General features: G+C 48.4%; 1 protein-coding gene across 9 annotated transcripts in view; it reads right to left on the bottom strand.

The window, feature by feature from the left end:
- The window catches only part of pax5 (paired box 5), a 48,097-nt gene that overhangs the window by 20,888 nt on the left and 12,273 nt on the right, over positions 1-14,936 (bottom strand). For 3 of the 9 annotated variants that reach the window (XM_081714280.1, XM_081714281.1, XM_035530228.2), the window contains exons 3-6: positions 13,179-13,376; positions 12,128-12,192; positions 10,518-10,661; positions 3,656-3,837 (exon numbers count right to left, since the gene is read on the bottom strand). In XM_081714280.1, the coding sequence (XP_081570406.1) occupies positions 3,656-3,837; positions 10,518-10,661; positions 12,128-12,192; positions 13,179-13,376 (589 nt within the window). The remainder of the gene's footprint in view (positions 1-3,655; positions 3,838-10,517; positions 10,662-12,127; positions 12,193-13,178; positions 13,377-14,936) is intronic. The other 6 variants (XM_081714282.1, XM_035530229.2, XM_035530230.2 and 3 more) reach the window with 5 other exon arrangements.

Genomic DNA, 14,936 nt, shown 5'->3' on the forward strand with positions numbered 1-14,936 from the left:
CCTCCCTCTCTCTCTCTCTCTCTCTCTCTCTCCTCCCTCTCTCTCTCTCTCCTCCCTCCCTCTCTCTCTCTTTCCTCTCTCTCTCCTCCCTCTCTCTCTCTCTCTCTCTCTCTCTCTCTCTCTCTCTCTCTCTCTCTCTCTCCCTCTCTCTCTCCTCTCTCTCCTCTCTCTCTCTCTCTCTCTCTCTCTCCTCCCTCTCTCTCTCTCTCTCTCCTCCCTCTCTCTCTCTCTCCTCTCTCTCTCTCTTTCCTCCCTCTCTCTCTCTCCTCCCTCTCTCTCTCCCTCTCTCTCCTCCCTCTCTCTCTCTCTCCTCTCTCTCTCCCTCTCTCTCCTCCCTCTCTCTCTCTCTCTCCTTCTCTCTCTCCTCCCTCTCTCCCTCTCTCTCTCTCTCTCTCTCCCTCCCTCTCTCTCTCTCTCTCTCTCTCTCTCTCTCTCGCAGCACTCTCTCTCTTTCATTGGACAATTAGTTCAGGATTAGGCTCATTGGACTGTTGATTTATCGCTGGCAGAACGCATTGAGATCGAAGGAGGAAGTTCATATGAACGGAGCCTGACAAGCGCGCCATTGTACGCGCTCCCCCATGAAGTGAGGGACACTAATTAATGGACCTGCCGGCACTTAATGGTCCTATCAGCAACCCCAGGCTGAGCGTGGGGGGGCACGAAGGGTGGGGAAGAGGAGGAGGACGAGATGGAGACGATGGAAAAGATGGAGAGATCCAGAGCTTTTTTTTTTTATTATTGACACCAGAGACAAAAATTGCTTCCAAAAAAAAAAACAAAAAAACCAAATTTCACCTGAAAGTGATTCTTGCGTAAAATAACTACAGGGTGTGTGTGGGCGTGCTTTGCTTTGCTTGTAAAAGGTTGCATTTCTGTGGAAACCTTGTGTACGTGTTGAGAACTGAGAACTGTAGCGAAGTGCACATGAGGATCAGGATGTTTCGGATAGAGGCCCTTCAACAGCTACGCGAGCACTTTGTGTGAATCATTTTGCTTGCACTACAATTTTGAATATATAAATAAATATGTTATATAAATATATATATAAGATGGATAGAACGCGCCAACTGGCCTCTTTTGCAAGCACAAGCACACAGATGCACGCGATTGGCCAGCGTCTGCGTGACTGACAGTGGCAGAGGACTGCTAGCCTTCCCACCCAGGGAGCAGGTGGAGGGACAGATCTGCCCACCAGTCATATCGAACAAGGAAGCACTTACTCCTCACACCCACTTTTTGCTCTCTCCACTATGCTCTTACACACACACACACACACACACACACACACATCCTCTCTCTGACAGACTAAGGGTACTCTCCCAGTGTGATTGTTCCTGAAACAGGAACTAACACACACAGAGACACACAGGGGAGCTGGTGTGACCCAGAGGTTAATACCCAGTTGGCAGGTTGGGGACCTTTGACCCTGCCAGCTTTAGTGCTCAGCAGTGAAATGGACTGAGGAATTATGGGACTTTGGGATGAGTCTATAGAACCATGACACCCGCCGTGTGTGTGTGTGGGGGGGGGGGGGGGGGGGGTGAATGTCCTTTGACATCAACTGACATTTTTGACACCATGAGCCACTGTTTGTTTTGTATGGTGTGGTTTTTTTTGTGTGTGTATGTGTGTGTGTGTGTGTGTGTGTGTGTGTGTGTGTGTGTGTGTGTGTGTGATCATTGCCATGTTTAAGCTATGCGAAGCCAGCAAAAAATCTAAGAAATCTAAGTGCCAAAAAGCAGTGTAATCTCTACTGCAAACTGACCCACAGTCCACCAGCACACACACCACAGAACCCACGGGCCATAGTCGCAGTTACTGAACTGAACATCTGGTTAGTTACAGTTACTGAACCGAGCGTCTGCTTAGTTGCAACTACTGAACCGAGCGTCTGCTTAGTTGTAGCTACTGAACTGAGCATCTGGTTGCGGCTACTGAACTGAGCGTCTGGTTAGTTACAGTTACTGAACCGAGCGTCTGCTTAGTTGTAGCTACTGAACCGAGCGTCTGCTTAGTTGTAGCTACTGAACCGAGCGTCTGCTTAGTTGTAGCTACTGAACCGCGTGTCTGCTTAGTCGCAGCTACTGAACTGAGCGTCTGGTTAGTTGCAGCTACTGAACTGAGCATCTGGTTAGTTACAGTTACTGAACCGAGCGTCTGCTTAGTTGTAGCTACTGAACTGAGCATCTGGTTGCGGCTACTGAACTGAGCGTCTGGTTAGTTGTAGCTACTGAACGGAGCGTCTGCTTAGTTGTAGCTACTGAACCGCGTGTCTGCTTAGTTGCAGCTACTGAACTGAGCATCTGGTTAGTTGCAGCTACTGAACTGAGCATCTGGTTAGTTGCAGCTACTGAACTGAGCATCTGGTTAGTTACAGTTACTGAACCGAGCGTCTGCTTAGTTGTAGCTACTGAACTGAGCATCTGGTTGCGGCTACTGAACTGAGCGTCTGGTTAGTTGTAGCTACTGAACCGAGCGTCTGCTTAGTTGTAGCTACTGAACCGCGTGTCTGCTTAGTTGCAGCTACTGAACTGAGCGTCTGCTTAGTTGTAGCTACTGAACCGCGTGTCTGCTTAGTTGCAGCTACTGAACTGAGCATCTGGTTAGTTGCAGCTACTGAACTGAGCATCTGGTTAGTTGCAGCTACTGAACTGAGCATCTGGTTAGTTGCAGCTACTGAACTGAGCATCTGGTTAGTTGCAGCTACTGAACTGAGCGTCTGGTTAGTTGCAGCTACTGAACTGAGCATCTGGTTAGTTTGTCACAGTTAGTCATTCCTAGCTTCCCTGTCATATTTATTATTTTGGTTCCATTCCTTAGGGTCATTTTCTCCACCCCTCTTTTGGTTTTCCACGCGCATCATTCCTTTCACCTGTTCCTCATGTCTAGCCTTGTTAAGTTCATGTATTTAAACCCTGTCTGGTTCCCTGTGTTGTTGGCCGTTCATTGTTTGGGTGTTTGAAGGACTGTATTTGTGTATTTGTTTGTACTCCGTGCCTTCGTGTTTATAGCTTCTGTTACAGCCTGCTTCCCTTGTTTGCCTTCATGTGTTTTTTGTTTATCGTGTATCCGCTTGCTCTCCGTACTGAGCGTCTGGTTAGTTACAGTTACTGAACCGAGCGTTCTGAATTAGCACAAACATTTATCTGTTATCACCAGCAGTGATGCCTTACCTGCCAAATAGCAACAAGCAACATGATGACCTCAATATTTGAATTAGTTTCATCAGTTATGCCACATTAGTTTATTTGTTTATTTGTGTGCTTGTGTGTGTGTGTGTTTGTGTGTGTGTGTGTGTTTACTGCTGTCACCTTTTGCTTGTTTCTCAATGAATCGGTTGTATGTAAAAGTCTAATGTCAATGTGCTCAGCCTTCAGCAAGGCCTGGTACACACCTGACCTAACCCAACACAAAACCTCTATAGGTAGCACATCAGCAGCAGTGGGGTCAAGCCCTAAGCATAAGCTCACAGAGGTGAAGGGTCAAGACTGGGTTCAGAAGGGTCAGGGGTCAACAATAGGGTCGGAAGGGGGTCAAGCAGTGCCGGCGGCCAGGCAAGGAAGAGCAGAGCTTCAGGCAGGAGGGGGCCTGTCTTGGACCACGCCCCCTTGTGGCATTTCCATAGAGACAGGCCCCTCCACTCGGCTCTTACCTGGGTGGGCTTGCAGCTGCTGTTGTCAGGGGCGGGGTAAATGTCTGAGTAGAGCTGTCGATCAAACACATGGTCCAATACCTCGAGCTGCTGCGGTGTGAAGAGCTCCCCTCGCATCTGCTTGCGCAGAAAGTCCCGCCCTGAATGGGCGTGGCCATTTGCCAAAGAGGAGTCCTGAAGATCTAAAGAGAACAAAAAGCCATACTGTTGTGAGAACCGTGCTGTGCTAAGTACTTCAATAAACAGACAACACTGAAATTAAAACTGAACTCTTTGTAATCACTGTTGCTATATCAAGATTATTAAAATCTCATTACTAAAATCTCTGAAATTAGAACGCGTTCCACAGTACTTTGCTGATTCCCGAGTGTGCACCTGAGATGTAAATCCCACCGTGTAATCACCGCTAAATGAGCGGTTACCACGTGGCGGAACGGGCGGGCGGAAATTCTCTCGTGCCACCCCCTGGGGTGAATTCGGCTCGATCTGGGGCGCCGGTCGTGTACGTGGAAGAAAGGCAAAGTACAGCTGGTATTAACGCGGCAGGATATGTCTGGCCGGCAGTGAGCGCGTCATGGCCGCGGGCTCACATGCGAAAAGTTCAGCACTGTCGGAGCTGTAACGTGAGCGTGGAGTTTACGTCGACGCGCATGCGAGGAAATCCGCGCTGGGCGCGAGGTCAGGCTAACAGGTTTATGCTGTTTATTAGACGAATGAATAATAGGAGCACGCCTCTGTTGCATGTTGGTACAATTTCACCCCTCCACCAGAGAAATGTACACTAGTAGGCAGAGAAACACGCGCACGCACGCACGCACGCACGAGTGTGAGAGTTATTACAGAGCTGTTCAGTTTCTGAGGAGACAATTATAAGAGTAGAGAAAGCTACTGGCTTCAAATGATTACAGAGGTGGGGGGGGGGGCGGCAGGGGGCAGTGTTGTGGTGCTGGGGGGGTAGAAACGAAAATGCCTGATATAGAGCCAATTCATTTCTTCAAAATGCCTCAGAGAGTCTTATTCAGGAGACCTGGAGGGCAGGGACAATCCGAACCACACCAGAGAGAGAGAGAGAGAGAAGCTTAAAGAGGGCAGGCAGAATACTCCCATAAATGTTTCTCTTTATTTTCCTGCTTTATTGGAGGGGAGATGGTGAATTTAAATATGGACTCATATCTGGTTTAGTCCATAATGGTACGTGGGAGAAACTGGAGAGTGGAGCATCGCAGTCTTTGTGTGTGTTTGTGTGGGGCACCAGTGTTTTAAACACAGCTCAGCGCTGCAGTTTTCACTGACAGACACACACACACACACACACACACACACACACACACACACACACACACACACGCACCCGCACGCACACACACACACGCACCCGCACGCACGCACGCACACACACACACACACACACGCACGCACGCACACACACACGCACGCACGCACACACACACACACACACACACACACACAGCCACCTATTCTAGATAGTCAGTGATTGCATACACACATGCATGTACACAAGCGTGCGCACACACACACACACACACACACACACACACTCACACAGTCAGGAGTGTATGATCTACAGTGTTTTGACCCTTTTAATCCCAGCAGTCAGTGTGTCTGATAGAATTCAATTGATCAATCATGTCTGTGTGATGGTACCATTTCAGCAGGATTATTGCTTTCACCTTCTCTGAAAGACACACACGCGTGCGCGCGCACATACACACAAAAGGCTGCCCGGGGTGTGTTTCCTCACGCGAGTGCTGTCACGCTTTCTTTTAGCTCTGGTGTTGTGCATCTGCTTGTGTTTACACTGGTGGTGTGTCGTTACATACATTCGCATGTTTGTCATAGCGGAAGTGAAGATGGTGATCGTTTTACTGGATTTTTAGTTTCTCTGTCTCTCCCTCTTTCACCGGTCTCTCTCCCTCTTTCACCGGTCTCTCTCCCTCTTTCACCGGTCTCTCTCCCTCTCTATCTCTTTATAGGGGAAGATCAGGTGAGGCTTTCACATGTGAGTTTTCACTCCCCTAGGACTCCTTAGGGTAGTGTGTGTGTGTGTGTGTGTGTGCGTGTGTGCACAGAAAGACATGGGAAAGTTTTTAGAGAAACAAGGAATCCAGCTTTTGTGTGCTGCATCACTGCACTGCACATTTAGTGTGTGAGGGAGTGCGGATTCTGTTGGGCAGGCAAACCCTGATTTTGGACCCTTACATGCTTATACACGTACACTCTTAAATGCTTACAGACTTACACTCTTACGTGGTTACACTCTTACAGTCTTACACGCTTAGCTTTAGTCTTACACGCTTATAGTCTTAGACACTTACATGCTTACGCAACTAGTTTTACATTCTCATGAATTTACGCTCTTACACACAGTCTTACACACTTACACGCTTAGTCTTGCAATCTTACATGCTTACACTCTTAGTCATTCACGATTACACGCTTACACACCTAGTTTTTCATTCTCATGAATGTATACTCTTACACACAGTATTAGTCTTATACACACTCTTACAGTCTTACACTGTTAGTTTTACACTGTTTACACTGTTTTACATTCTTAGTTTTACATTCTTATGAATTTACACTCTTGCACTCTAACAGTTACACTCTTACACACAATGTTAGTCTTACAGTCTTACACACTCTTGCAGTCTTACACTCTTACAGTGTCACACTCTTACACACTTACACTCTTACATAGACTCTTACAGTCTTAACACACTTACAGTGTAACACTCTTGCACACTTAATCTCCTACAGTATTACACTCTCACACTCTTCTAGTCTTACACTCTCACAGGCTTAGGGCCCTGTTGTTGTGGAAACAGCACAAACACACTAATAAGGTACAAGACTGGCACAGACACAGTGGCAGAATTCATCAGGCTGATCACATGATCAGCAGGCGTGGTTTCAATATCCAATCAGATCAACTCCTGGAAAAGGCGCCAGTGACAATGTCCTCATGGCATTGGACGTGCTGGAACAGCAGCGCCAAAAAAATCCACACACTCGTCAGGGATTCTCTACATCCAAATGTATGGCACTGTATGATGCATGAGGCATGTATGATAATACATATTATTAGGACTTTCACAATTATTGCCGTTCACTGGGATGAGAATAAAAATTAAGATTTACATAATTGTGCTACAACTTAATTTAATTTAAATAATTTTAATTTTCCGTGCATAATGACATGCTGACCGTCTGAGTCACATTTAATAATTTAATACAAATAAAAGAGTTTTTCATAATGAAAAATAATTCAATTGGGTCTATTTAGTTAGTCTTTGGGAGATGCCTTTTTACTGGGGTGATGTTTGTGGTTAAAATCCCACTCTGAGAAACTGGACGCGTCTTTAATGGCCTGCTTGGTATGAGGAAGACCCCGTGTCGCGCTTGATCGTGTGCCGAGCGTGGGTCAGGGTGGGCGCAGGCACCAGCATCATTTTAAGCCAAAACGGCTTCCAAACTCCCTCTGCACCGGCGGAGTTTAAACCCACCTCACTGCAGGTGCGTCCATTTCTGTTCACCGAATTAACGAATGGCGATAAATGAGTGTGGGTGCCCCAGAATTAGTGAAATGCATCGTTAGGGAATGTTACAGCCCTTACACTCTTAGACTTAAATGTTTCACACGCTTACACTCTCTCCTTTGTGCACTAGCCCCCATAAACCATATCTATGGAGAGAATCACTGTCTCTCTCTCTCTCTCTCTCTCTCTCTCTCTTTCACACACACACACACCCCCAGAGCATCCCTGCCTCTCAGCGGTATTACATATTCAGTGGGCTGTGCTGGGGAGACTGACGCAGGGCTGCTCTCCTCCCGTGTTCCTTTGTCTTTGGCTGCTGTGACGCGGCTATAGGGAGTCAACCTCTGTAACTGCACACAAAGGCCTCAGCTGTAGCCAGGGCTAACGCTGCCTTTCACACACGCACGCAGGGAGGGACCTGTGGAGAAGCTCGGATGCCACTTTCTCGTGCATAGTTCAAAAGTGGAGAGAATGGCAACAAAAAGATCAATGTATTCTCTCTTTGACGCACACACACACACACACACACACACACACACACACCCACGCAAATGCACACACAGTCTTGCTTAGGGGTAATGGGTATACTTCAGCCTCTTGCACTTGACTCTGTGTGTGTGTGTGTGTGTGTGTACACATCTGAGTATGGGTGTGTGTTTTGTGTTGGTGTGTGTGTGAGTGGGTGGGGGGGATGTCAGCCTTGACAGATCAAAGTGTTAGAATCTGAAAAGAAGTAAAAACCTCGCTATCCTTCATCCTTTAGTCCTCTCTCTCTCTCTCTCTCTCTCTTTCTCTCTCTCTCTCTCTCTTTTGTCTCTCCATCTGTTTCTGGTTTTCTTTTATTCTCCTGATCGTGAAAATTAATTGCCTTAAAAAGTTACTGAAAATGACACAAAGGTATGCCAGTAAAGCAAAGCAAACCTGCAGTCCAGACACGCGTAAAAGCACTTTTGACATAATAATATAATGAATAAACAATATCTGGTAATCATATACCGCTGGAGAACAAAGTTCAATATTTGACAACTTCAGTGACATTAGAAATGTTTGACATACAACACGATTATCTTTCTGTATTACAAAGCACACGCGTGTAACACGTCATTTCTGAACGGTGGATATTCACGGCTGTCCAAAGCCGTCTGAAGTCACACATGGAGGCGGGGGGGGTCCTCAAAAAATTCTCTCCTCATCTCCTCTCCTCTCTCCTCCTCTCCTCTCCCCCCTCTCCTCTCTCCTCTCCTCTCCTCTCCCCCCTCTCCTCTCCTCTCCTCTCCTCTTCCCCCTCTCCTCTCCTCTCCCCCCTCCCCTCTCCTCTCCTCTCCTCTCCTCTCCTCTCCTCTCCCCCCTCTCCTCTCCCCTCTCCTCTCCTCTCCTCTCCTCTCCTCTCCCCCCTCTCCTCTCCCCTCTCCTCTCCTCTCTCCTCTCCCCTCCTCTCCCCTCCTCTCTCCCCTCCTCTCTCCTCCTATCCCCTCTCCTCCTCTCCCCTCCTCTCTCCTCCTATCCCCTCTCCTCTCCTCCTCTCCCCTCTCCTCTCCTCTCCTGTCCTCTCCTCCTATCCCCTCTCCTCCTCTCCCCTCCTCTCTCCTCCTATCCCCTCTCCTCTCCTCTCCTCTCCTCCTCTCCTCTCCTCTCCTGTCCTCTCCTCCTCTCCCCTCTCCCCTCTCCTCCTCTCCTCCCCCCGTATAAACTGAATGCACAGACACAGTGACTGTCTTCCAGAGGCCCCACAAGTCAAGTTCTCCCTTTTTGCTCACTTCCCTTCTGCCTGAACGGGGTCACCGGGTCACCACGGGGCTTTCCTCAAACACACACACACACACACACACGTGCTCACACCTCCCTCCCCTCCACTGGTTCTTTTCCCACTTCGGAGCAGCTGTGAGTCACAGCATACTGCTCCATTGAACACACATACACACACACACACACACACATGCGCGCGCTCACTCATAAAACATATCTCTAAAAGGGTTTAAACCACTGAATCATCTCTAGTGATTCAATCACAAAGTAAACAAATGCTTCACTGCAAGTCAAATGTTTCACACACACACACACACACACACACACACACACACACACACACACACACACACACACACACACACATAATACACCTAATACCATATGAATGTTCATGTTTAGGTATTCTCACATATACCCACCCAATAATGTGAGAACAGACTGTGAGAACACCACACACACACACACACACACACACACACACACACACAATGACTACCACTTGCAGTTACACCATGTCAATTAAACACACAAATTAATTTAAGTCTGTCCCCATCTCTCTCCCTCCCTCTCCATCTCTCTCTCTCTCTCTCTCTCTCTCTCTCTCTCCCCATCACCAGTCACTGCGTTGTGTTAATTAAACAGGCATACAGCGTTCTAATTGCTGCATGGATTAATGCTGTACGTGCACGGGCCCCTCGGTGCACGCGCGTCTCGGTCCCTTTCAGAATTCATCCTGCGTCACTCTCACAGCATTCTGTCTTTCGTATAACACTTCTCTCTAGCCCCCCCCCCCCCAAAAAAAAACAAAAACAAAAAACCCCACAACATTCTCTGTGGGTGTGCACCGCTCAGATATGTGGGCTTGGGGCGCACATCTGTGTGTGTGTGTGTGTGTTCAAAGCGTTGAGCTGAACGGAGGCTGAAACTATGCACGCCAAACCCACATTGGCACTTTGGATGAATCCCCAGTGTTAATCCCAGTAGTTAATCCCACGTATTATTCCCAAGTGTTAATCCCAGATGTTTCTAAACAGCAGCTAGTCTGCTCTCTTCGCCGCATACACCACAGTTAGAGAAATATTGACTGTCTTTGTACAGCTCTGAGAGAGATATCCTACTGCTGGGTGAATGCATTTCATGGTGTGTGTGTGTGTGTGTGTGTGTGTGTGTGTGTGGCATCTGGACCTGCCTCACGTACAGCGGGGGTCTGCCCATAGATGGCTTTTTAATGCGTGCGCGCACACACACACGCTATGAAGCCGTTGGATAGAGATGTTTATCTAAGATGCACCAGTGGTGTCCAATCCACCGGCCCTGATACATCTGTCAATGTTCAGACACTTCCATCTGTGCAGTGTGTGCGCGTCGGTAGTGCTCAGCATACACTAAAATGAATTGCATTTACCTTCTAAATGCGGTAAAGGAGAGTGTTTTAATTACAGATTGGGCTGTAGTTCCATCTCTGCTCATTCCATCATGCTGCACTAATCCCCACGGCGTGCTAGACGCTGCAGCGGACACACACACACACACTTTTTTTTTTTTTTTCCTCTCACAGACAAAGGCGTCCATACTTTCATCCCTCTTCCTCTTGCTAGCATCGGCCGCCGAGCTGATCCCCAGAATCCCGCTGATGGAGTAGGAGGAGCCTGCCGCGTCACTGGTTACCGCGGAGACCTGGGTCACGGCCACTGTGGAGACTGAGAGACAGAAGGTTACAGGTGAGCCCAACGTGCAGGCACGGTTCGTCTACGGGTTTATTAAACGATATGTGTGTGTGTGTGTGTGTGTGTGTCTGTCTTGATAGGGTTTTTCCGAGGTGACCTCTGCCACGGGTCCGGGCGGCTGCCTACGGTGACCCCGCGGTTTCGTTCCCTGTCCTCGGTCAGGTCGGCAGGCTGTGGCCTATGCAGGCCTGCGCCTCTTCCGTTCCATCAGAGCTCGTCCGTTAAAAGTTTTTAAAAGAGAGAGAGACGAGGTGTCCGCTTTGTCGGGCCCGTCCACCACGCGGCTAACGTTATGGCGGGAAGACACCCGCCGGCCTCCTGCACCCCTCTTATCTCACTTCCTGTCACCTGATGTTCACCTTGAGTGACAGTACGGCAGCCCGGAGGGGACACCGTGGTGCGGAGGCGCAGCTAATCCGGACTCCCAGCAGACCGCGCGCAAACGGAGCGGCGTACGGAGAGAGGGGACGCGGGAGAAAGAAACAAATCGCTCGGCGGAAAGATAAAAGGTCCTTTTCTCGCCTCTGCCACTCGCTGAGCACGTGCAGAACGTAATGAATGCATATCCCTCCACTTTTTCCCTCTTGATTTATCATTTCAATTATCTGCCTCCCTCGTTCTTTATTTCTGTGCGCGTGCGTGCGCGTGAGTGCGCGTGAGTGCGTGCGCGAGTGCGTGCGTGAGTGTTATGCGCGTTATTTTTCCCCTTTTCTGCCACGCAGTGGATTGGAGACCTGAAGCCGGTGCTCTATATTCAAAATCCCTAAATTTCAATTTTCCGGCTGAGCATGTGAGCTATTTATCATCGTAATCTGGAGGCGGCGACTGACGTGCGCCCGGCGGAAATTAATTTAGATTAAGCGACGATGTGCGATCCTGCCGATTACTGACAGGGAGACGCCGTGGCGACGCCTCCTGGGCAGGGCGCCGCTCTTCCCGGCTCCGACTACTCGGAGCAGGACGACAGGGTTTCCCCCATGATTCCGGAGAGAAGTCTGCCGGTTCCGAAGGGACGTACGCGACTAACGGCACTTTTGAACACGCCTCCTCTGCATGAATCTTCCGAACTCTAGGCTAGGTGTAGCCGATGACCTTGAAACATTATTTCACGGTGCGTGCTGCGAGTTACACAGGGAACCATGCTGAACCTGATAGGGGGCTCTGTTCCACGGGGTGAGCGATGAGGGTCCCACCCCGCCCTCCGGCCGAGGGGATGTCAGAGGCGGGATCCGCTCACCATCAGCGTGGAAGGACTGTTTGTGATCACCTTAAAGTTTGTGACAGTGTGAGCTCTGATTTGCAGTTACCACAGGAATGCATGCTGTGAAACTAGCTGAAATGCAGAACGCTGATGTAAACGTTGAAAATGTGTGAAAATAAATCAGGGGGCATGAGATGCTTGGTAAAGCAGACGTGCATGTTGATAGTGGTGGTCTTACCTAAGTTATGGGCAGTGACACTTCCTGATTGGCCAGGCGGTTGCTGGACTTTAGTGCGAATGATCCTACAGTAGACAAAGAGGAAACAGACGTCATTCACACACACGCATGTGTGAGTGTGTGTGTGTGTGTGTGTGTGTGTGTGTGTGTGTGTGTGTGTGTGTGTGTGTGTGTGTGTGTCTGTGTGTGAAGTGCCTGACATGGCAACACAGACTCAAACTTCTTGCATGACTGCTCAAGCAAAGACCCCCCCCCCACAGACACACACACCTCGCCATCTCTCTCTCTCTCTCTCTCTCTCTCTGTCTCTGTCATTGTACACATGGTGTTGAACCAGGGAACCAGACTGAATCTGTCTACCTCTCTGTTCATTTTCTGTCTTCTGTTGACTTCATACTGGACATGCTGGTTTGGTCACACACCGTTTTTAGTCACATGCACAACCTCACATGTTCACATGCACATACTACATACATGTACACATACACAGACACACATGTTCATATTGAAAAAAAACCCACACACAAGTGCACATGCACAGACCACGCACACATAATGTGTACAGACACACACTTGTACACATTTACAGACGCACACGTACACATGCACAGACACACACGTACACGTGTGCAGACACACACGAACATGTGATCAGACACACACGTACATGTGCACAGACACACATGCACAGACACACACACACATACCCATGCACAGATACACACAAGTCTTTGATTTCTCTGAAAGGATCATCACTGAGTTGTGTATTACTGTATCTGAATAACATTAGTCAACAACCAAAAGGGGCGTGTTCTGATGATAAAGGGGGGTGTTCTGATGATAAAGGGGCGTGTTCTGATCATAAAGGGGCATGTTCCGGTCCTAAAGGGGCGTGTTCTGGTCCTTTTATGTTTTACCTTGAAAACCAATGTAAAGTCCCCACAACATCAACATTTTGACACATTCACATTACGTGGACAGTCCAATCCCAAAGAACTAAAGAACCCACAAACACATACACACACACACACACACATACACACACACACACCTGTTGATTGAGCTGACACTGGGCACACTGTCGTTGTCACACACTCTCTCAGCGAGTAGCCGGTCTCGGATCTCCCAGGCAAACATGGTGGGATTTTGGCGTTTGTAATCTGCGATTTTGTCGACGACTTTGGGTGTAGCAACCTTTGGTTTGGATCCTCCGATTACCCCCGGCCTGATACTGCCGGTCTCGTAGTACCTGCCATCAGAGCAGCACAGGTGTTACTGGAGGTGTACTGGTACCATTCTGAAGCTGATGGCCCATTCAGAAGGAACACACACACATATACACAAACCCCACTGCATGCAGAGACCTCTGTTCAAGATCACATGAACACACACAAAAAATGCAAATGAACAGAACTGCTGGTAATCTGTACAAAAACAAACAAACACACTCACACACAGGCACACACACACACACACACACACACACACACACACACACACACACACACACACACACACACAAACACACACAAACACACACACAGACACACTCACATACCATAAATCAGAACCTTGTAAAACACATATGCCTTCACACTACATGCTTAATTTAAATAGAGAAGTGGCAAGTGGGATATACAGATGTATACACAAGGCAACGTCAAGAAGGTAAACAGGGATTACCAGCCTCACACATACACACACACACACACACACACACACACACACACACAGCTGTAAAGCCTTAGGCTCTGTCCCTGCAGTATAAACATAAAAACAGTGAAACTTAATAAGCCGCGTGAAAATCCCTTATTAACGAGAGGCCATGGATATGCATACACCTTATTTACTCTAGCGCTCTACACACAGTTTTCTTCTGTTCTGCCTGCAAGCCAGAGAGCAGGGAGGAAATTAACACACGCTCATACACACACACACACAGAGTGTAGCAGTAACGGTTGAGTGAGTTGGTCTTAGACTGGGGGGCAGAAGCAGGATAGAACAATAGCAAACACATTTTTAGATACAGCTAAAGGCCCTAGCGCTAATCCATTCATAGCGCTTCATCCGTTTAAATGCCTGTTCTCTCTCTCTCTCTCTCTCTCTCTCTCTCTCTCTCCCCTCTCTCTCTCATCTTTTACTTCTTTCTTCATATTCGTTATAAATCATTTCATTCTAAATCACTCTGCCCAAATCTCTTTCACTCACTCATTCTACCTCATTCTCTCTCTCTCTCTCTCTCTCTTTCTTGCTCCGTCTCTCTTCTCTCTCTCTCCTTCGGTCTCTCTCTCTCTCCCCCCCCCCTTCTCTCTCTCCTCAGCAGATGTACGCTACTGGTTTCATTCGGATGCAAATGTCAAATGTGATGAATCTTTCCCTTTTGTGGCAGAGAGAAAGAAGCAGAGGGGGCTTCGATTCGGGACGAGAGAATTCTGGAATTTCAAACTCGGCCACACAAAAGGGGCCTGGTGCTGACTCAGCCCCTGGCTCCCCTCCGCAAGCACAGGTCAGGACGGTCCGGTCCGGGGAGTGGCCACTGCGGCGGGCATTACAGCGTTCCGAGCATTTCGTTCGGACTTTTGCGCTCGGTTCCAAAGGCGCTTATCTGCACGGACGGCACAGTGCAGTTCCACGCGGTCCTTGACCTTCCTTTCAGAACCTCTTCTGCCGAACCAGGCCATACAGTCAATGAACTTAAAGGACACTAAGGAATATGTTCGGTGCTGATGTCTCACCAGAAAATGAGATGATCCAAATATACAGACTCACAGTTAAGCATTAATAATTAATAGAAATAAAATACAATTGA

The sequence above is a fragment of the Electrophorus electricus genome, chromosome 5, assembly GCF_041902795.1.
Source record: "Electrophorus electricus isolate QZ-2024a chromosome 5, ASM4190279v1, whole genome shotgun sequence".
Lineage (NCBI taxonomy): Eukaryota > Metazoa > Chordata > Actinopteri > Gymnotiformes > Gymnotidae > Electrophorus > Electrophorus electricus.